Below are 23,292 nucleotides of genomic sequence, written 5' to 3' on the forward strand. Positions count from 1 at the left end.
GAGCTAGTGTTTGTCTATCCACACTGGGAAGTACACTCCCAGCAGCTGCATAGGCATTCCTAAATACACACAGGCACACTTACTTTAAGACCTTAAATCCCACATAGATTAACAAGGGCATAATTGTCTGATATCCTAAAATCCATTAATCAAACTTTCAGTGGTGGCTTGTGCATTCATGTCCAGAATTCTATTACACCTCTGCTCTGACATAATGCAACCTGATACAACACAAATTTGGATATAATGTGGTAAAGCAGTGCTCTGGGGGGGGTCAGGGCTGTGCACTCCGGTGGATCAAAGCAAGTTTGATATAACGTGGTAAGATTTTTTGGCTCCTGAGGACAGCGTTATATTGGCGTAGAGCTGTATATGTGTCTCTTCATCTCTAAACAGTAAATCAAACAGCATGGATTTAGCTAAACTGTGAAACTGGGAAGTAATGACAGTGCCTCTAAAACTCCAAAGCTGATGGACTCTAATGCTGGCTTCAGTAGCTCAAGGAGGTTGATCCTAGTTTGGCTTCTGAAATAGGGTTTATTATGTGAGTTGTTTAAAAGTCAATAGACTAATATTAGAGATGTATTGAGCTACATAATGGTAGCAAACATTGTTCTGGTGGTGTTTTTCTATCCATATTTGAAATTTTAGTAAATTAAGTTACAGTGACTCATCCTATAAAGTATTTCTCAGTGTTACTTTTTGGCCACCAGATAAAGGTTTGAGTTAATTGACCCAATATGTGTTTTAAACTGAATATTTTTTATCTTTCACAGATTAAATTACTGTATATGCTGTTTAGATTGTTTTTACAAAGTTAAGACTACAGCTTGATTTCTAACGTAAAGATACTTTCTCTATGAGTTTATTGCTTGTCAGTACAAAAACATGCTCAGTGTTAAAATGCTGTAGCTTAAGAAGAACATTTCGATATCCCTCACCCTCCTACTCCCAAAACTCAAATGTCTTCAGTTTAAAACATGACACTTAGGTGACTTAAACAAAACCATTAGAATTTACCTTGACAAAAGGTGTTGTGAGAATTTGTTATTTATAAATGCACTTTGAAGGTAAGTGCTCTGTCACTGAGAACCAGTCAGAGACTAATACATTTATTTGAGCATAAGGTAGTCTCTAAGGTGCCACAAGGACTCCGCGTTGTTTTTGCTGATACAGACTAACACAGCTACTACTCTGAAACCTGTCACCATGTTAGGTGACTTAAACTCTGAGTCAGCAAAACATTTAAGCACGTGCTTAACTTTAAACTCATGGGTAGTTGCTTTGATGTGCTTAAGTATCTTGCTGAATCAGGATCTTAATACAATCAGATTTTTTTTTAGATATTTTTTTAAATCATTAAGAAACTTTCCATGAATGTCACCAATTAAGACGAATTTTCAAAAGGATTTTTTCTACATATATGGCATAGTTTGCAAAAAAAAAGTCTGAATAATTCCAATGACCTAATGACTATTTTGTTAATTGTGTGCTTTTTACAAATTATTTCAATACATTTTTATGCAGTACTATATAGTGGCTGTGGGAGAGCTAACTTGAGCTATCAACTGATATCTAATACATAAGAGTTTATTTCCTGTTCCTTGGTGGGGAAAGGGTCTGTAATTTAATGTCTTTAGTTTAAATATATATAATATTTTAAGGATATAGCTGCAGCAAGACTATATGGCTGCTTACATCAACAAAAGCTGCAAAATTTAGAGTGAATGTTGAAAATCTGCTCTTAAACAGCACTATTTATCTAGGTATTACAGCACATATTGCCTGTAAAAACAACCTATTATTCAAAAGCCTTGTAATAATTTGTATTTCGTCTTGTATTTTGCACAGCTTTACAATTATTAAATGTAATTTAAAAATCTCAGGAAACTATCAGCTTGCTGTCTGATCTAACACATCTTCCCTTTGTACGAGTTTTGACCCTGACTTCAATGGGATCAGGATCAAGTCCATAGCTGGTAACGCAGAATGTACTACTCATCACTCGCACGCACAAGAGAGGTTTGACTCTGCCAGAAAGTATTACTGACAGAGCACTTACCTTCAAAGTGCTTTTATAAATAACAAATTCTCACAACATCTTTTGTCAAGGTAAATTCTAATGGTTTTGTTGTTTAATATGAATGACGATGCTTATATATTTGCAATTCTCCTACCAAATAATAACAGTTTCACTGAAGCTCGCAGTATGTGCTTAGCATCTGCCTGCTCATTAACACTTTTTTTTGGTCATAAACTTCCTGCTGGGAATAGCAATAAAATAATAACTCTTATTGAGATTCTCCAGAGCTAATCAAAATGCTATATATTATAAATATGTAACTCTTTAAAACAGCAACTGGGATTTTAAAAACATGTTTAAAATTCAGCTTTCGAGTATACTGAATGTAGTGTTTTAAAAAAATAATTATTCTATATAGCCATCTAATCTATCCCAATACAGTCACCAACATGCTACACACGTGCCTAGGTGAAGTATTATATAAAAAGTGCAGTGATTATTTGTGTGAAATGTAGTATGAACGCTGAAACTTCCTTACTATTGTTTGTTTCAAAGAGACCTTTTAAAATTTTAATTTAGGACTTGTAATAAACCTCAATTTCCTTTTTTCATCTTGTACTGTGTTTATGGAAGTTTGCTAGTCTCTACCAGCATTGTCCTTTTGCATACCTTCTTATGAAAGGTAAATTCTAATTTTATGTAAAGAATATATTAGATCACAAAAGAGGTAAGTATTATTATCCCCCATTTTAAAAATGGGGAAACTGAGGCACAGAGCAGCAAAGTGATTTACTCAAGGTCACCCTGTAGGCTAGAGGCAGATCGAGAAGTAGAACCCAAGTCTCCAGAGTTCCAGTCTAGTGCTCTATCCACTAGGCATCACTGCCCATCATAAAGTTTGGAACAAATATCTGTTTAAAATGAAGTACTTCAGCACACTTTGGAAGAAATCCACATAACATACAAGGATGCATGCACATTTTAATCTTCCAAATCATGAGTAACAGTGAGTTTCATTATATCATAGGCTTATTACTGCCTAAAAGTGTAGACAGTGGTTATGATGAAGATGGGGTGAGGGATTGCAGCTGCACTTCGTTGTTATTGCTGTGTACTGTTCTCTCCATGTTTATGTACGTATACCTAAATACTAGGTATATACCTAAATACTAGGTATAAAACTGGTGTCAGTTTAATACTTTAAGTTGTAAATTTGTAACTGGACATTTGACTTCAATCATCCACAGAAGTTTCAGAAGTACTAAATATTTTTTTAAGTTAATGGCAGTTTTAAATATAAAATATCTGTTGACTTTTCAATGATCACTACTGTTTGAGGTTGGTTTTTGGGGGGGGGCGTGAGGGGGTAATATGATTTCCTAGCAATAGCATTGGAGCCATTCTTCTTCTTCTCATATCTTTGGATCTTCTGGTTCAAAATGATGGCTACATTTTTAGCTGATCCAGACTTACTGCATCTAGTAGACCTTGAAATCATGGCATGGGCGCAACAAGTGATTTTGAAACCTAGGAATTAAGATACAAGAGGGGATATTTAAAGGCAATTCTTGATGGAGAAGTGACAGTATATGGCTTCTGCAGATCTTACTACTTTGAAGTCCTTACCCAGTGTTCTGAATCTGGTGAAGGGAATGAAAAATTATGTGGATTTTTGCACTAGACATTTTAGATCTATGAATAGAGTTTCATTCATTGCTTTATAGATGGTTTGGGGGCTGCTTGTTCCCAGGCATATACTCCCCAGTAGTGTAACTTTGCAATGGAAAGGTGCTCCAGCTATACTTGCAAATGAGTAGCCTCTGTCCCCTGACACTCCAAAGACACTAGAAGGAGAGACTGAAAGTTGTGGTGGTGGGGAGACTAACCAAAAGAGGAACAAACAGATGGAAATTGTGAAAGGGGGTGAAGTGCAGTCTCTGTTTGGATTGTGATTGGGATATGATTTGGGAATCATTGTTTTAATGAGATGAATTAAAATTCTTAATTTTTTTTAACCAGATATTCGATACAAATCATTTAGGTGACATGTACAGTTGCAGGAAAATATTTAAAATAAATCACTCTGTCCAAAAGTAGATCACAACTTTTAGTTGTAGCTTGCTGCACATAGGAAGAAGACAAAACAGCCAAAAGCTATTGCATGTTATTTTCCACTTTTTATTGTATTTCCAGTGCGTTTCCACAAGTCTGTGATCTCTAAGTGTAGTGTATGCATACCCAGTGTTTTTTTCTTTTTTTACTGTATAAAAAAATCCAATTGTGATGTTAATAAAAGGGATTAAAACTTTTTGTCCCACTTTACTTTTTTCATATTTTAGCCCAACAGCACTTTTCATTGTTAATGGAGCTCTGCCCTATTTTGGCAGACTTCTGAAATTAATCCTACTTTAATTTGTGTTGGTGTCTCTTTAACACCTGACACTTACTTTATGTTAATATTTAACATTGATGGTACAGTGCTTTGAAGATGTAAATTGTGTGTGTTAAGTATTTATTAAAGAGACACTGTCAGCTTTTTGACATATGCTAATTTTAAATGTTCCAGATTTTGGTATGGAATCCTTTAAATAAAATGTTCCAGAAAATGTAATTTTCAATATTTTTAAAATGTGGTGTAGACACTTTTCTTCTTTCCTGTTGATAAGGGTGCCTTTAGCAAGGGAAAAATTGACTTTACTGGGTGAACAGCAGGACTGACTATACACAAAGTGCTGTTTGAATACAAAAATTAAACTGAAGGGAAATAGAAACACTAACTGAAATCAGTTACTCTTAATTATTACTTTTAACTATAGTGGGTAGGATTTTCTAAGTGCATAGATGACCACAAATCCCATTGACTTCCAGTGGGAATGGTGTTCCTAAATCACTTAGGCACATTTGACAATCCCATGCAATAAGTAAAATTTTTTCAGAGAAATTACTTTTTTCCCCCTCAAGCTGATGATATTCCTCATAAGTAAATATGGAGAGAGCAACTAGTATACTGTAATACAAATATATCAGCAAGCTTTTACTTGTTACCTTCTTCCTGTAAACATCAGGGGGAGGCTATATGTAAATAAAAGCTGAAGTTGTCTTTTTTGTTTATAATAAAATTAAAGTTTGACATGACTAATACACTTGACTATTAATGCCCCACCCTGTTGTACACAGTCCTAGCAGGATGTGCTGAAGGAGAGGTGGATACAAGAACCCATACATTGTGGGAATGTGGGTGTGAGAGAGGCCACAGCCTTCCCATTGGCTTGGGATGGGGGAATGGGCTATCCAGTTGGTCCTCATAGTGCTCTGTCTCACTCCTACTTATTTAGACTTCTCCCCAGGGTTTTCAAAAGCCTCTTGTTTCAGCTAGTTGGCCTGTTCTCACTCCTCTTAGTTGTAGCATAACAGCTGTGTTTTTAGGATGCTGCAAGTCTGCCTTAACTGCCTGCTTTTGGATCAGGAAGGAATTTTTCTCATTGGACCTAATTGGCAAAAGTGTGGTAGATTTTTTTTGCCTTCCTCACAGCATCATGGAAACACAGTTAGGTTATAAGAATTAAGATTTAACAAGTTTAATATTAGGAAAGGAAGACTGTTTTAGCTTTTTGCAACTTGCAGCCAATGCCCAGTACAGATAAGGCTACAAGAGACCAGTTCTCAGAGGTAAATGAGATCCGGGATTTCACTGGTGATCCATTTGCCTATGGGAAAAAAGGGAAGACAAGATGTCTTGATGCACTGAAGTCGTCCCTTGGTAACTTTTACACCTAATATAGATAAGGGGGAGGGGCTGTTAAAGAAGATTCAGAAACAAACTACCCTCAGTTATTGGTTTTATGGTAGGAATCCTGTAACCCTGTACTGGACCCAATTAAATGCCTGGTATGGGAGAGTGGGGGGTGGCATATAATGCTTTCCCCCCACATGTTAAATAAAGTTGCTCACTACCACTTGAAATCATTCCGTGTGCATGTTATTAATTCATCTGCATGTCCAAATCATTGGTTTGGATTTAGTCTCAGGATTCCTATTACCTGGATCAGAGAAGATGACACTCTATTTCTAGGTGAAGATAATAAATGTATCAGTAGAATCATGGAACTCTGGGACCAGATTAGAGAAATTCAACAATATTATCCCTTGCAGAGTCAGTCATATATGCAAAGAATGCCAAATATTTAATTTTTACTCTCTTCCTTTAGTTGCAATGACAATGAAACAATTTCCAGAGATTTAAGATGTAAATAATAGGATTTCTGACAGTGATCTTGGTATTATTAAAAAAAAAATGTAATTGTCATCACTGAATCCAGGTTCAAATTCTGCCCTCAGATATACACATAAAATTCCCATTTACTTCAGTGGCAATTGTGCACATATACCTTATGGCAGAATTTGGTCGTTAAAATGTAAGATCACTGGATGTACAATGTTTCTGGTTTTTATATATGCTGAGCACACTAATAGAACTCCTATAGCAATACAATGGTCTTCATTAAGAAGTCAATATTTGCCAGCAGTTATTCCCTCTTTCCAAGTATAGGGGAAAAACAGTGGTACCTCACATTCTGCTGTTTGGCAAGTGTTGATGAATGATGCCTTTTTAATGGGTTCCAGTGTAGAATTCAACCTCATAAACTGCTTTGCCCACAAACATTATTTAATTGCTGCTCTTAGGAGCGTATGATGCTGCCAAAAAGTAATAGAGATGACGAATATATCTTTACTCCTCTGTAGACAGAAAGAACCAGCACAGATGATCATGAGTGGAATATTTGGTTATAAATGGAAACTTCAATCCAAAATTGTACTGGGTAATTTGATGGTTTACAAAATGCTCAATTTAATTGTGCAGCTGTGCTTTGGTACCATTCTGCCAGCTGCAGATTGCCAGAGAACAGCAAGACTCTAGCCACATGCCCTTCATCCAACCAATCCGCTTTGCTGGGGGCTGTAACAAGATTAGAGTAGAGCTGTGCATTTCCCTGAGCTGAGAGAATCTCAGCTGGCTAGTTATGCAGGCTTTCCAGCTCTTTTGCAGTGATGCAGCACTGCAAAAGAGTTGGAACAGAATCAAGGATCTGGCCTTCAGTCTCTGTTTTGGTAAACTAACTAACTTACTAAAACGAGTACTCATTTTCTGTGAGTTTAGTATGGTTCTGCTGGATTTATTTAAAAGATGAGAAATTCAAAATGTTCTTGAATCATTTTAGATTGTCACTGTAAAATATATCCATTTTAATTTATCATAACTTGTCACTATTTTTATGTTGATTAGAGAGTGCCATCATTTGTTAGCCGACTTTCTGCATCAGTTTAATCTTCCACAAATAACTATCTAAGTATTTTGAATACTTGGTCAATGACTTGGAGTCACAAGACACATTGCATATTTCCCTGCTCTCTTAATTTATCACTAAAAAAAATCAAAGAGCAGCAGTATTAGATCTTATAAACGATTTACTTTGAAGTTTTATAAAGAGGATTACGAAATTTATTACATTTACTTGACACTTTCAGTTTTGGTAAAGTATTTGAAACTTTAACAAAATGGTCAATGCGTTCTTCAGATTAAATTTCTGACTAAAGTTTACATCCCTGATTCTTCTTTTTAATATTTATTTTGCAATGCAGGGTGAAGGAATGTTGGCATATTTTGGTAACTTTCGTCTTCTTGCAGAGTTCTCTACTCCTTTTGTGAATCAGCGGTAGGTGGTTGTTAATTATTTTACTTTAACTTGTGTCTTGCCATGTTAGATAACTGAATTTAACTGTAAATAACAAATAGAAATTTGATTCATTTTTTGTAGGCATACTTCAATATAGCCAAACTTATAAGCTGGAAAAATTTTGCTTGCTATGAACATTTTGGGCTATTGTACTCCTAGAATTATGTTCCAGTGCATTCCAGAGGAGTTTGTAAATGGCATTCTGAAGCTGGCATAAATCTTTTGAACAAAAGAATATGCATAAGTGTATAAGTTAGATGGGTATAAATAGGTTATTAGATAAAAAAAAGCATGTAATACAAGTTTTCATTTCCATTGTGGGTTTCCAACAGCATTATGAACACAAGAAGAGGTTCTAGATAGCTTTGTCATTGAGTCAAATTGTGGAATTGTATTATAGATTCATAGACTTTCAAGCCAGAAGGGACCATCGTGATCATCTAGTCTGACCTCCAGCTTACTGCAGACCACAGAACCTCACCCACCCATTCCTGTAATAGACTCATAACCTCTGGCTGAATTACTGAAGTCCTCAAATCATGATTTAAAGATTTCAAGTTACAGAGAATCCACCATTTACACTAATTTAAACCTGTAAGTGACCTGTGGCCTATGCTGTAGAGGAAGGGAAAAAAATACCCCCATGGTCTCTGGCAACCTGACCCCGGGGCAAATTTTTTCCTGATCCCAAATATGGTGATCAGTTAGACCCTGAATATGTGGGCAAGACCCACCAGCCAGACACCTGGGAAAGAATTCTCTATAGTAACTCAGAGTCCTCCCCATCTAGCGTCCCATCAGTGGCTGTTAGAGATATTTGCTGCTAGCAGTCGCACATCAGCTACATGCCATTTTAGGTAGTCTCATACCATGCCCTCCATACCCTTAGCAAGTTCAGTCTTGAACCAGTTAAGTTTTTTGCCCCCACTGCTCCCCTTGGAAGACTGTTCCAGAATTTCACTCCTCTGATATTTAGACACCTTTGTCATTGTTCTAGATTACTTGAGGTCTATATTTTATAGTACTGCATGTGAGTGTCTGACATACCTTTACAAGTTGCAAAGCTGTGAAAACCTGTAATTTAAAGATTCATGGACTCTGAACTCTAAAAAGGACACCCTAGGATATCTAGTTCACTCCTTCTTTCTCTCCTCCTTCCCCATGGAAACACTTGTGGAGATTGCAGAAATGATGGGGGAAAAACACACAAAAACTATAATAGATAAAATATTAAAACATCTAAGTAAGGCCATACTGTGGCTAAACTTAGAAATACCTGGAAACAGAACTTTCACACTCTTTCCTTAAATGTAGTGTGATATAATAGTCTGGGGTAACCAGTTCTACATCACTAAAAGGGCTTGCAACCTACCCCACACACCTTGGTGGAAAACTCTGGCGAGAGTGATATGGGACAGCATAGTTTACATAAATATTTAGTATTTATTATGGGTGATCTCAGAGCACAAAACCCATCAGGAAGAGGTAAGAAAGTCTCCGCTGTAGCCATGTTTTCTATTAAGAAAATTTTAGAAAAATCAGAGCTATCTTAGTCAAATAATGCGGAACAATTCCTGCATACTGTCTTTAAGACTGCATTTTTCCCCCTTAAACAAATCCAGCAATGTCTTCCCATCCTTGATTAAATTATTCCACAACCCAGTAGACACTAGCAAAAATGTGTATTGGTAAAATCAAATTTACTCTTGTTTCTTCAAATTTCAGGGTGCTAACTCTTATTATCTTTCTTTTTAATCACCTTGAATAATTCATTCCCTCTCTTCTAACTCTTTTGGTACTTAGAAATGCAGTAGATCCGATGTTCCTTCTTTCACAAGCCTTATATATCCAATTCCTTTAATTTCCCCAAATGCTGTGTTCTATTTTGAGCTATGTTTCCGAGATGAGCAATACAGAGGTCAAATGTCTTCAGTGGCAATGGCAAGAACCATAGTTAGAGTGGGAAAAGGGAAGACTGGGTCAGGGGAGATAAAGCATATTGGAAGCTATAAGGAAGAAAGATGCAAAAAGGTTAGGGCAGATGTTTTATTGGAGGTTAAGGAGTCCTTGCCTCATTCTACTTTGATATTCTGAATAGCTTTCAGCTGTGTTGTTTCTAGGCATCTGTGCTATGCTTCTCCTTCACAGTCCTCAAGTGCTCTGGCATGCAGTAGAGCAGCAATTCTTAAACTGTGGGTTGGGACCCCAAAGTGGATCACAATCACATTTTAATGGGGTTGCCAGGGCTGGCTTAGATTTGCAGGGGCTCGGGGCCAAAGCCCTGGGGATTCAGGCCGGAGGGGGAGCCCTCAGGTTACAGGCCCCCTGGCTGGGGCTGAAGCTTTTGGGCTTTGGCTTTGACCCCTTCCTAACCTGGGGTAGTGGGGCTCAGGCTTTTTCTTTATCTAGCCCCCCTTGGGCAGTGGGACTCAGCTGGGCTGTGGCTTCAGTCCCCCCTCCTGGGGTTGTGTAGTAATTTTTTGTTGTCAGAAGAGGTTTGCGGTGCAATGAAGTTTGAGAACCCTTGCAGTAGAGTATAGTATGCTGCATAGTCTCTAGTAGTTCTATGAGAAGTGCCATGTCAGGGTCTGCCTCAAACATTGGGTTGGCAAATTCAGCTTTTAAGTTAGGGAAAAGGGGTGAGATTATGAAGGCTACTTTTGATTTGTTCAGAAACTGCCAGGTGGTGATTCCTGCTTTAATCTGTCAATATTACTTCTGTACTGAGGAGTCCAGAAGAAAAAAATCCAGTTGTGGTCTTATCAAGGTTATATAAACAGGTATTATTACCTCCCTGGGATGAAATTCTACCCCCACTGAAGTCAATGGGAAAACTCAGATTAACTTCAACAGGGCTAGGATTTCACTCCAATCTTTCAGTGGTATATGTACCAATACTTTTTTTTAGGTTGTGATATGAAACATCACAACATATCATATCATTAAAGATAGATAATTTACTTTAAATGTTTCTTTAAAAGTTCCTTGACTGAGGCCAAGTGTCCTTAAATACCCAGAATTATTATTTTATCAGAGTAACAGGAACCTCTGCAGAAGATGGTGATAAAGTCTATTACATTAAGGGATTTATTGTTCCATAAATTCATATATATAACTTTAATTAAATTTGAGGAGAACCAGACCTCTGAGACAGTAAGTAATGTAAATTGTTCATAAAGATTAGTTTATATTATGTCTTTTTGTTGTTTGTGCTCTACTACAGTATTAACAAAAATAACACCAAGCTGCCGTTATACAATCGCATTTTAATCTCAGCGTTCCATTGATTTATATAAACAACTCAATTATCACTCGTATGATTTGGCTTACATTCTCACCAGAAGGTATATAAAACATAGGTCAACTTAGTTCAACTGAGAATTCTCTCTGTAACATATGAAAATCTCTTTAAACTATTTGTACCTTACCATATCCTTATTTTAATTTTAAAAGAACATAAGAAATTTGTTTTGTTTAGCTTGTCAGTTGGAAAGTGCCAGAGTTGAATGTATGGATAATACGACCCTAAAGGAAAACTGTAACTAATAATCTTGTAGCCCAATTAATGGTAGCATGTAATATTATGAAATAACATACTTGGCAAGTGAAATATTTTCATCCTCTTTATTTACAATAATAAATTCAATTTTTATTAGAAAATTTTAAGATAAAATTTAGAACGATAAAACTATAGAAGAAAAATCAGACTATTGTTCTGGATTTTAGTGTCAATCTTGCCTCCTCTCATCTCCATCTTGCAATTAGAAAAATATTGGTATAATATACTTCTATAATTTATATTTTGAGAAAGTAATGTTATGACTCAAATGAAACTGTTTCTGGAGATCTGTAAATATGAATACTACTGAAAAGAGTTTGTTCAGTATTCCTAATGACTAACTTAATGCAAAAAAAAATGTATAGTACAGGACACTAAAGTCTGGCTCTTACAGAGCAGATTTCTGCTCTTTGAAAGATGTATGCTTTTTTTTAACCCATCTTTCAGAACCTACATTGTCTGAAATAGCTGAGCTATAGAATTGAATTGTCTGCCTAAAATGTAAAGGTTTAAACCACAGTCTAGCAGAGCACTACTTTGCTCACTTCACAAAAACCACTATCACAATTTACTTCCTTGTTGGCCATGTCGGTATAAAGACAAAGATCTGAATGGACCTAGAGACTGAACCTCCCTCTTCCCTTGTGATGGTCATTCTTCTCAGCGTTAAGCACATAAGTAGAATAGTGAGGGCAGTATGAACTTCCTTGATGCTGTCTGTGCTATATCGTTCTATAGTTAGTTCTCCAGCACCATCTAATAATCCATCGCTTTCACAAACCTTAAAGTGTATATACACTTTTTAAAAAATTACAAAGAAACTGCACAATTGTTATAATAGTAAATAAAGGTTTTATATTTTTATTTTTTCTGAAATCATTACTTTGCATCTCCTTTTTGTTCTTCTGCTGGGTTTGGATTTGGGCATGTCCGTATACAAGGCAAGTTTAATTTCAGCATTGATTTAGTCAGTGATGTGCAAAACATGAATTGTCATTCTGACTTTGGTTGTGGGCAGTTGTTCTGTTACCATTTTTTCATTTACTGTTTAAAAATCAGTACCTAATCAGCACCTTGATGCATATCTAAGAAAATATATGACTTTGATTATCTTACTAGGGATCTATAATGTCCAGTCATATCACAAGTATCTGTCAATATGGCTGTGCCCCCTAGTAATAAATTTGTAACAGGCTATACTATTAATTTTACAAAGTGTAAGTTCTAACAATCATTATATCTGTTGCTTAATGGTCAGTAGTTTTAGCTGACTGTGCCTTCACAGGTTCAGCAGTTAAGCTGTTTTCTATGGTTTGGTCCTCTCTGTCCTTTCTCTGACCTGTCACAGCTATACAGATTTTCAATGTGGTGATTTTGAGTGAGTAAAGGGAAAGAGAGGAACATACAATAATGCGGATATTTCCTTAAGAAACCAACGCACAGGTTCTATTTGGCAGGCAACAGGTTATATGTAATAGTTATACTTCTCTAGTAGAGCATCAAAATATAGAAAACCTATTCAAAATTACTCCTGCACATTGACATTTTTTATACAGCTAAGCATTAACGTAATAATGCAATGCAACTTGTAATGTTTAGAGCTGAGGTTTTGGCTTGGGACCAGACTGATCTCTAAGGATCTTATTAGAACAGTAACAAGGCACCAATCACAAAAGCCCAAATCCAGCAAATGTGAAATAACAGATGGGGGTCCCACCTACAACACTAATTCCAAACTTCTTTCTTTCCCTATAATTAGGGCCCTACCAAATTTATGGCCATGATAAATTTGTCATGGACCATGCAATCTGGTCTCCCCTGTGAAATCTGGTCTTTTGTGAACTTTTACCCAATACTATACAGGAGGGGTTCTCAGACTTTTGTACTGGTGACCCCTTTCACACAGAAGGACTCTGAGTGTGACCCCACCTTTATACATTAAAAACACTTTTTTATATATTTAACACCATTATAAATGCTGGAGGCAAAGCAGGGTTTGGGGTGGAGGCTGACAGCTCGTGACCCCTCATGTAGTAACCTCGCGACCTCCCGTTTGAGAACTCCTGCTATAAAGATTTCACAGGGGAGACCAGCATTTCTCAAACTGGGTGTCCTGATCAAAAAGGGAGAGCAGAGTGTTTGCAGGGTTATTGTGTGTGTGTGGGGTCATAGTATTGCCACCCTTACTTCTGCGGTGCTGCTTTGAGAACTGGGCGGCTGGAGAGTAGAGGCTGCTGGCCGAGGACCCAGCTCTGAAGGCAGCAGCACAGAAGTAAGGGTGGCAATACCATACCATGCCATCCTTACTTCTATACTGCTACTGGTGGTAGCGCTGCCTTCAGAGCTGGCTCCTGGCCAGCAGTCCCCACTCTCTGACTGACCAGCTCTGAAGGCATTGCCACCACCACCAGCAGCTCAGAAGTAATGGTGGCAATACTGCAACCCTCCGACAATAACCTTGCGACCCCCACTCTGAAGCCCCCTTTTAGGTAAGGATCCCTACAGTTACAACATTGTGAAATTTCAGATTTAAATATCTGAAATAATGAAATTTACAATTTTTAAAATCCCATGACCGTAAAATTGACCAAACTGGACTGTGAATTTGGTAGGGGCCTTAATCTATAATTTTGAGCAAGTCTGGAGCTGAATTTTTCAGTTTAGTTTCACTTCTAAAAAAAAATTGAATAGTAGTTTCTTATCAGGCAGTGCAAATTAAAATTTTCAAAAAACGAAAAATAAATTATTTCACACTAGTTATTTTGAAGTTAATTTACAAAACAAATTATCCCTGCTCTACAGCAGTGGTTTTCAGCTTGTGGTCCGCAGATCCCTGAGGGGCCACAGATTGTCTAAGATTTCCAGAGTCTCCATCTGAAATTTTTTAGGGGTCCGCAAATGAAAAAAGGTTGAAAACCACTCCTCTACAGTACAGTAATAGCAACTAACATGCACACTTATTACATATTAGTTTATAATTCAAATTAGGAGATTATTGTACATGCTGTTCCTTAAAATATTATTATGAAACTTTTGTATGTAGTAATGGAGATTACACAATGCTTTGCATCAAGACAATTAACTGGCCTAAAGAGCTTTTAGATGAAGCCGCAATACAAGGCAGCATTTTAGGATTGGGAGGGCTTGGGGATAAATTGATGAATAGTGACTGATCATAAGAAGGGATTTGAAAAATCTGAAACTTGTTTGGTTTTGTGAACACTTCTCTCTTGCAGATGGTTCTTTGAAGTGCTGGGGTACCCTAAATCTTCAAAAGCCAACATCATCAATGGGGTGCTGATGACGATTGTGTTCTTCATGGTGAGGATTGTAGTCATGCCTGTTTATTATGCCGACGTCATTTCTGTGTTTGGAACAGAGGATTTCCACAGAGTAGGAGTTGCAGCCCAAAGCGCCTGGATTATCTCTAGTGTTGTCTTGGATGTGATGAACTTGATGTGGATGGTCAAAATTACAAAGGGATGCTACAAAGTAATTTCTCTCATTGGACAAGAGGAAGTCAAAATGCGTAAGAATGGAAAATCTGACTAGAAATCATATATGTAAAACTGAACTTCTCTATAAAGACCATTTGGGTTCACTGAAACAATGCACACTTTTGCCATAAAATGCTCCTCTAAGGAAACAAGGTATTGCCTCTTTATTGATCTTAACCTTTCTCTTGCCACACTGCCTGCATGCCCAGGGTCACTTCATTTAAAGACAATCCCACTCTATGGAATGGCAAACAATGGCATATGACATACCATATGTATAGGTTCATACAAATGAGTCTAGCTGTGTGTTCTAAGCACTTAACTGACAGATGAACTTAAAAAGGAACAGACTGATTAGTTAGTGGTCTTCTACCAGTATGTTCCTAAAATGTTTTCACTCAGGTGTCTCAATGTGTTTTTTAAAGCCTCAGAATGTTAGGATCTTTTGTTGTAAGTTATGCATATATGGCAAGTTTCCTGCCATGTTTCTGTGGTTTCTCTTATTAGTATTTGATGTTAACAATCAAGATTTCATCCTTGATGACTTTTTTTTTTTTTTTTTTTTTTGCAGCCAAGGCTAAGAATTTAGCTTTGATGCTATGAAATATGTTACTAACTTTCTGCTGCCTTATATGCATGGACACAATCTTTTGGGGGATTTATGAAACAGTTTTACAGATACTGGTATAATGTATTGTTTTATCTTTTAAAAAATCTTTTATGTAGCCGGATGACTCTGCTGCTGTGCTAATGTACTTCTAGTAGTATTACTGTTAAATCTGATCAGACCTTCTGTCACAAGTTAACATGGTAAACAGCGTGTGGAAACGGACTCATTCTTTCGATAGTGCTCTCTCCCTGCGAAGGCTGCTGCTGCTTCTACTTTTGAAAAGTATTGCAACTCTGCTTCTAAATGTATTATTATTATTTAACCAAGAGACTTCTAGGGTGTAAACAACTTAAGTATAGGAGACTAAATACTTTTGTATATGTGGCTATGTCACAGTAACCCTCTCCCCTCCAGAGGAACCTTCTTAGTATGAAAATGATCATATTGTGCTCAAATGCTCATATAAATATGTATTTATCATATTTTTCTTGTTATTCATATGGCTGGAAATTTGAGGTGCTGGCCAAAGAAAGCCCATCTGGTAAGCAAGAAGACTTATCAGTGGACCCAACAGAGAATAGTTTCCTTTATTCTCTTCAAAACTGTTGAGAAGATCTATAGAATGGGTCACAGAAGCAGCTGACATTATCAGGAACAACATTCTGTTTTTGGATCCACATAGTCCTTGGCAGATATTCTGCTTTCTCTTCAAGCATAGAACTTCCAGTGATGTCTGTGGGAGATAAGGGAAATTAGAGCATGTGGGAAGATCAGAATATGAAAGAGATGCCAATCTCAGAGAATTGTTTTCTCCCATATAACTGTTGTGGAGCAGCTAGGTGTGTTTGTGGTGGTTTTGTTTTTTGTTTGTAGTTTTTTGGAACAATGCTTTCTTCACTTGATTTGTCATCACTTGCAGTTTGTGACACCATCTGCTAGTATGTGCTGCTGAAACTGCATTTTCACACACTAGTGTGGTGCTATTACATAAAAACATTGTAGCAAACTACTCAAGCAACTTCTTTTGTTTTTGTTTCTTAACATTTATCAAATCTTTGCCTTGTTGGGATATGTTTTTTGTACTGTCCTCTTTAGCAACATCCTTCAAAGTGAAATCTTCTTTCCTCTAAACAAATGCAGGTGTCTGGCTATTAGTTAGTGTGGGCTAGAAGGGAAAGCTGTAAAACAAACACAAAATTTCCAGGAACTAGCTGTCCCTTTATGATTTACTAGGGCTTGTCTACACTTACAGCTTTGCTGTAGCATTTAGTGAAGACAGCCTACAGCGATGGAACAGCTTTTCCTGTTGGCAGAGGTACTCAATCTCCCCAAGAGGCAGTAGCTATATCAAGAGGAGAAGCCTTCCTGTTGGCATAGCACTGTCTACACTGGAGGCTAGGTCGGTATAACGACATCGCTCGGGGTGTGGATTTTCCACGCTTCTGAATGCTGCAGTAATACTGACATAAGTTTGTAGTGTAAATCAGGGTTATGTCTCCCTAGGTCACCAAGAAGACTCCACAGACTGCTAGCAAAAGTCTTTTGCATTGTCTTGCAGTATAGCCAAGTCAGTTGTGGCTAAAGCAGTTCAGTTCTCCTCTTTGAAGAGTACAACAGAACATTATATGGGTTGATATAGTACTCACTTTGACAGGTGTAGTTACATTATTTAACTAACAGTAATTTTTTTCAGTACTATCTCTTTATTTTTCAATGGGTGGGAGGCAAAGCTTGCTAATGCATTCAGTTCCTTACACTGTATTCTTGGCTATCTTATTGCCTTATTATGTAGATTAGTTGTTCAGTCCTAGAAAGCATAGTAACTGAAGTGTTTCTTTTATTTTCTTTAATTGTCATTCTTGAATTAGCACAGTGCCTTGTCTTTGGTACCAATAAATTCATATTATCAGTCAATTGACCTCCATTACATTTTTTATTAAGGAAAACCTTTTTATCAACATGTAGTTTCAGACACTTTTTAAAATCGTTATTTAATTAAACACATCCTGCACAAAATTCAATATGGGCACAAAGGCAATTCTATTGTATTAGTGTTTAAAATGGTAACTAGGTAATTAGTGAAAGTTTTTTTTGTGTGCTGATTTAGTAACTAAGTATGCACATTTGTAATAACTTATGTTTACATTTTGGTTCTCTCAGCCAGTTTCAAAATCAGTAATTGAGTAGATTCAAGCACTTTGGAGAAAATACACCTTGAACATAGAAGTATGATGTTTATTAATTCTGAAAATAAAATATGGTAGGATGAAACATTTTTCATAAGGAAAATGATTTTACAGCAAGTAAGGACTTCATGAAAACCGCATTGGAAGTCCATCCTTTTTTAGCATTCATTTTTAATGGCATTTGAATCCTACATACAGTAAGTTAAATTCCTAATTTCCAATGTAGAGTCTTCACTAAAGCTATAAACTTTAAAATGGTCTATTCCCTTGTAGTCTCTATTACACATAATTCTTAGATAGTGACTAAGAGAGTCAGGTTTATCATGAAAATATGAAAGATTATATTAAAACTAGATTGGACAAAGTTCTAGAAAATACAGTATTGGGAACACTCTACAGTGGAAGAGGAATGGGCTAGATGACCTACTAATCCATTTGGTCCTAATAGCTTTTATCCTCTATCATTCAATTACATTGTTGCAGAAGATCAGCAAATATATCGAACCATAATTGCTATGTCCATTTGGTTTGACTTAAGTTCTGATTTATTTTATTTGGTGTTACAAGTTTATATTATAACACACAGCAGTTGTGTGCTAGAATAATTTTAAAATGGTCATGAATGCCAATGTATTGGGCAAGGAAAGAAATATACAGACTGCACATATGCAATGGACAGAATACACCTATCCTTTATTTTTAGGGCTCCTTCACACCCCACTAAGATTATATATGATGCAGCATATTATATTATACTGACACCAGTTGCTGTTTGTTCCTCTACTACGCTCATAGTTTAGTAGTTCCATTTCTCTATCTGAAATATCAGTCTAAAACTGGACAGATTAAATTGTCTCCTTTATTCAAAGTAGAATTGTTGCTAGAATTTCTGATTACAAGCATCAGTCTTTAAAGGACTTATGATTAATATCTAATACACATATGCACCATAGTCTTGCAAAATTCTATAGGTCCGTGGTAAGCAGCGTAGATTTTTTTTTTCCAGGCAGGGGGAGGAGGAGTTGCAGGGGGGTTTGATGGGTGTATGTGTCTGGGGTGGCAGTTCTGAAAGTGTGTGTGCAGATGTGCAGACATTCATTTGGGACTAGATATTTTTCCCTTAGGATTCTGCCATTCTAGGAGGTAAAAAGAAGTCAGTGATTCCCTCTTTGAGCTGAGAGATAGTAACCTGAACACCCCATTGCAAAGCACAGTTTATTGTTCGCCTTTCTCCTGCCATCTTTGCTTTCAGCTAACTCTACTGGCTGATGTATTAAGAGAGGATACTATGACACTTCCCCTTATTACATACTTGGTACTCAGTGCTTTAGAGCAGTGGTTTTCAAACTAGGGCTGCCGCTTGTTCAGGGAAAGCCCCTGGCGGGCTGGGCCAGTTTGTTCACCTGCCACATCCACAGGTTTGGTTGATCACAGTTCCCAGTGGCCGGGGTTCACCACTCCAGGCCAATGGGAGCTACAGGAAGCGGTGTGGGCCAGGGGACATACTGGCCACTACTTCCTGCACTGCAGTATAGAGATACCCAAAGATGGTCCCTGAGGAGCTTTTCCTGCACACACTTTCACAATCAATATGCAGAATCTTGATATAGAAGACTTAAATATTTGCTTTATTTTTCTGCCTTGTTGCCTACCATTTTTTCTATATTTTCTAGAAAAAAACAAATGGACCAAATCTGTTTGCAGTAGAACACTATCTTCGTAATATAACGTAAGAAATACGAACACATTTTTTGAACTTCCATATTTACATATTGTATATCAAAAGGTTGCTATGGCATTAGATGTCTTTCTCCTAGCCACATCTCCATTCATTAATGTAGATCAATGGAGTTAGTCATGTATAATATTCTGTGCCTAAATAACTTGGGTTGGGTTTTTTTTTGCCTTTTGTTCTGTGAATAGCATGTGGCATAGATGTAATATGATGTGAGAGGATGTTACCAGTAAATGCTGAAACATAGGTTCTCTTGCATTAATGTACCATTTTCTAAATTTACGGTCTTCTTCTTCTTCTTTGGCTGTCCCTCGATGCGAGGATGATGTTTGCCAAGGGGGTTCATTGGTGAGTTTTTAAGTGGCTGAGGAGCCCAATTCTTGCCCTGCAGATTTTCCCACAGAAGCGACAGCTGTAATCTTGGAAGAGACATAGTTGTTGGCTGCAGTGTTGTGCTCTGTCTTTCCTTGTTTGTCGCTTCTCTTCTCATGAGCACATTTGTTCTCCTCAAAGTGAGCTGTGGCTTAGTGTATGGTGTAGCACCACTGTGTTCTGTTCCGTGCCAAGTCCTCCCAGTTTGTTGGGTTGATGCCTCTCTTTTTAAGATGTACTTTCAGTATGTCTTTGAAACGCTTCTGCTGCTCTCTGCAAGCCCTTCTTCCCTGACTTAACTGAGAGAAAAGTACTCACTTCAGAAGGTGACTGTTAGGCATACGGTCTTCCCAGCTGATCCTGAGACTCCTTCTGAGGTAGTGCTGCTGGAACCACTCCAGCTGCTTGAGATGTCATCTGTAGGTAACCCTGGTCTCACACCCATAGAGAAGGGTGGGGATAAAACTGCCTTGTAAACCAAGATCTTTGTACCTGTTTGTAGATTCCTATCACTGAATACTTGTTTGAGTAGTCTTCCAAAAGATGTGCTGGAACAGCAGATCCTGTATTCAATTTCTGTGTCAGTGTTGGCTGTTTGCGAGAGGTGGCTGCCAAAGTACGGAAAATGGTCTACATTTTCTGGGGGTTCTCCCCTGATGGTTTACAGTGACAATGTTTAAATAAAAATACTTTTAGATTTATTTTGAAAATAAACTGAAGAGGGTTTTCTAGTATTAAAAAGTTACTGTAATCAGCAAAAACAAACAAAACCTCTTACACAAGTGACAAACATGAGTGCAACACTACTGTAAAAAGGAAAAAGGGAGTGAAGGGGTCCAGGGCATAAGAACCCAGGAGTCATATATATATATATATTTTCTTAGTAGGATGTTTATAGAATGGCAAATAGCAGGGAAGGGATATATCCCTCTTATCCTCAAACCTCATGGATGAACCTATGTGACAAAAAAAATTATACTTGAACTATGTGGGGTCTTTTTAGAATGTAAGCACACTCTCTTGATATACACTATGTATGATGAATCATCAGTCACTGACACACATATGGAAGGGTTTTTTTGTCATGGCTATTGATCAGTTCGTAGGTTGTCAATGAAAGATGATTAATCGAAAAATCTATATGTTTTCCCATTGTTTTTCCTGCTTCATGTTCAAGAAAAGAAGGGTCACTTCAAGATGACTCCAGTGTGGCCATGTTTACCACTGAGAAAAAATATGTTGGAAACAAACTTTTGAAGGGGAATTGTCAAGATTCTGAAACTTTTACAAAGATGATCCAGGTTTAGCAAAGGTATTAAGAGCCTTTCACAGAACACTGGACCTAAAAAGGCCTGTTCTACATCTTCATCAACTGACAACAAAGGATGAAGAAGCATTCGTTGTTCCTAACCCATTGTAATACAACCTATGTATTATATCAAATAATTAATAAATGGAGAAAGAACACTGCTTCACTAGTGGGATCCTGATGTCAATAAACAGGAAATGGTGGATCTCCATGAACTTTAACATTCACCCAACAATGAGTGAAATCTGTCACTGCCTGATTCAAATTCAAGCTTCTCTGTACAGAGAAGTGTGTGCCACTCGGCGCTGTGTAGAGCTCCAGGCACATACATATCTGTATGACATAATACCAGCAGAGACATGGTGGATGAGGTAATATCTTCTATTGAACCAATTTCTGTTGGTGAGGGAGACAAGCTTTCGAGCTTACACCAGAGCTTGAAATAAAGTTACTACCTCACCCACCTTGTCTCTCTCATATCCTGGGACTGACATGGTTACAACAACATTGTATATAACATCAGTACACAAATTATTCAGGATGTGTTTGGGTTTAAAAAAAAATGTCAATAATCAGAAACCTCCACTAACCATCTCCTTACTCTACATTTTACCCTGCAATTCGTTTGTTTTTTTTTTTTCAAATAGCAAAATGGAAGGCATGCTGCAGCCAGTGATAAACTGAAGGTAGCTATAGAGCAACTGATTTTAGGAAAAAAAAATATTCACATGCCCGGCTGATCTGAGGTCAGTGTCATAGTGTGATGCCTGGCACCCAGGAGTATAATAGTAAATGTCTACTTTAAAATAGTTCATTTTTTCTCTGCATAAAGGAAATATCTGTGAACGAAATTTGTTGAACTCAGTATAATTCAACCCTTACTGTCTCAGTGTGAACCATATTATAATTCAATATACATTAGCGCTATATGCTACTGCCTGGAAAGTGAAATCTAAAACATGGACACAAACAAAATCCTTTGTAGTATATTATCCTCATGTAGGCTTTGACTGTCAAATATTGAACTGGTTTTGTAATACACTTTTTTGAGCATATGGAATATTAGAGCTCTGAGGACTTGCTCCTGACTGAATCAAGTTGCATGAGGGTTGTTTTTTAAAGTTTGCAAGTTAGTATTTTATATAGTGTGACCAGCATACAGGCAACTTCTGAATGTAATGAAGAATTTATTTTAAAGTTAATTACTATTTTAATTTATCCTGAATTTGCAACTGAAAGCAATTGGCACACTGAAAAAAAAAAGATTTTGGCTACTAATGAACTCTGGCATAAATATATATCTCATATGTGTAGTGTACATATATTCAAATTCCCTAACAAATATATTTATACATATACACCATTAATGTTTACAGATCTTTATCCCAAATACCTATTTACAATTATTAACATTTAAACTAACCAAATACAAAACTGATTTTACAGATTGTTTAAAAAAAAAAAAAAGAGTTGCAATATGGAGAACTGCAGTTGATTCCTTAAAGGCCTTACATAGGTCTCTGTCTAAACACAAACTTGGTAAATACAGTATGAAATGCCTTATATGTACAGTGAAGCTAAAAACTAAATTTTGCTATGTTGACTGCCATTAATTCATTACAGTTTTGTTTGCAGTAAAATTAATATTGCAGCATGGCCTGAGAAGATCATAGTAACATTATTAATTGCAAACTGTAAAGTATCTTGTTTGTATGGCAACCATTGTAGTGTTCAGGAATTTAGGAATGTAGTGGTAATACTGTGGCTTGATTACAAAAGTCATACATTGTAATGAGATGAATATGTGAATGATTAAATGTTATGGGTTTTGCTTGTAGAATAATCATATGAACAATAGGTTTGTATTTCACTGAGATTGTAAGTATTTCTACATTTTAGTTGAACAGCCTTGCAGTTTGTATAAATTGATGTAAACTGATTTTGTAGGCTGAAATTGACGTAGGCAATAATGTCAATAAGCAATAAGTTGCATGTTGTACACAAGGTACTGGTACTTCATAATAAAGGAAGAGAATGCAGTTTTACCTTGTGGGATTCTTTCTTTTAAAATGATTGTGTGGTGTAGTTAATAAAATAACTGCTTCATGGATTGGGATTTTTGTGCTCCTTTCAGAAAGGCTTGTGTTTGCCCAGTAGCTAGAAACTGTGCATGTTATATATCATTCATAAGATATAGTTCTGTGCTATGGAAGAACGTAGCTAGAATTTTGTTGTGATGGCCAAGTTTTAAGGTTACGTTTTAAGG

The 23,292-nt window shown here is 36.8% G+C and overlaps 2 protein-coding genes across 2 annotated transcripts in view; both read left to right on the top strand.

Annotated features, from left to right (window-relative positions):
- Positions 1-17,338, top strand: part of TLCD4 (TLC domain containing 4) — a 41,993-nt gene extending 24,655 nt beyond the window's left edge. The window contains exons 6-7 of the mRNA XM_032769820.2: positions 7,664-7,737; positions 14,554-17,338. Coding sequence (XP_032625711.1) covers positions 7,664-7,737; positions 14,554-14,869 — 390 coding nt within the window. The 3' untranslated portion in view covers positions 14,870-17,338. The remainder of the gene's footprint in view (positions 1-7,663; positions 7,738-14,553) is intronic.
- The window catches only part of HCCS (holocytochrome c synthase), a 29,698-nt gene continuing 20,965 nt past the window's right edge, over positions 14,560-23,292 (top strand). Inside the window, exon 1 of the mRNA XM_032769817.1 lies at positions 14,560-14,638. The gene's annotated coding sequence lies outside the window, so the exon portion shown is untranslated. The remainder of the gene's footprint in view (positions 14,639-23,292) is intronic.

The sequence above is a fragment of the Chelonoidis abingdonii genome, chromosome 7 (assembly GCF_003597395.2).
Source record: "Chelonoidis abingdonii isolate Lonesome George chromosome 7, CheloAbing_2.0, whole genome shotgun sequence".
Lineage (NCBI taxonomy): Eukaryota > Metazoa > Chordata > Testudines > Testudinidae > Chelonoidis > Chelonoidis abingdonii.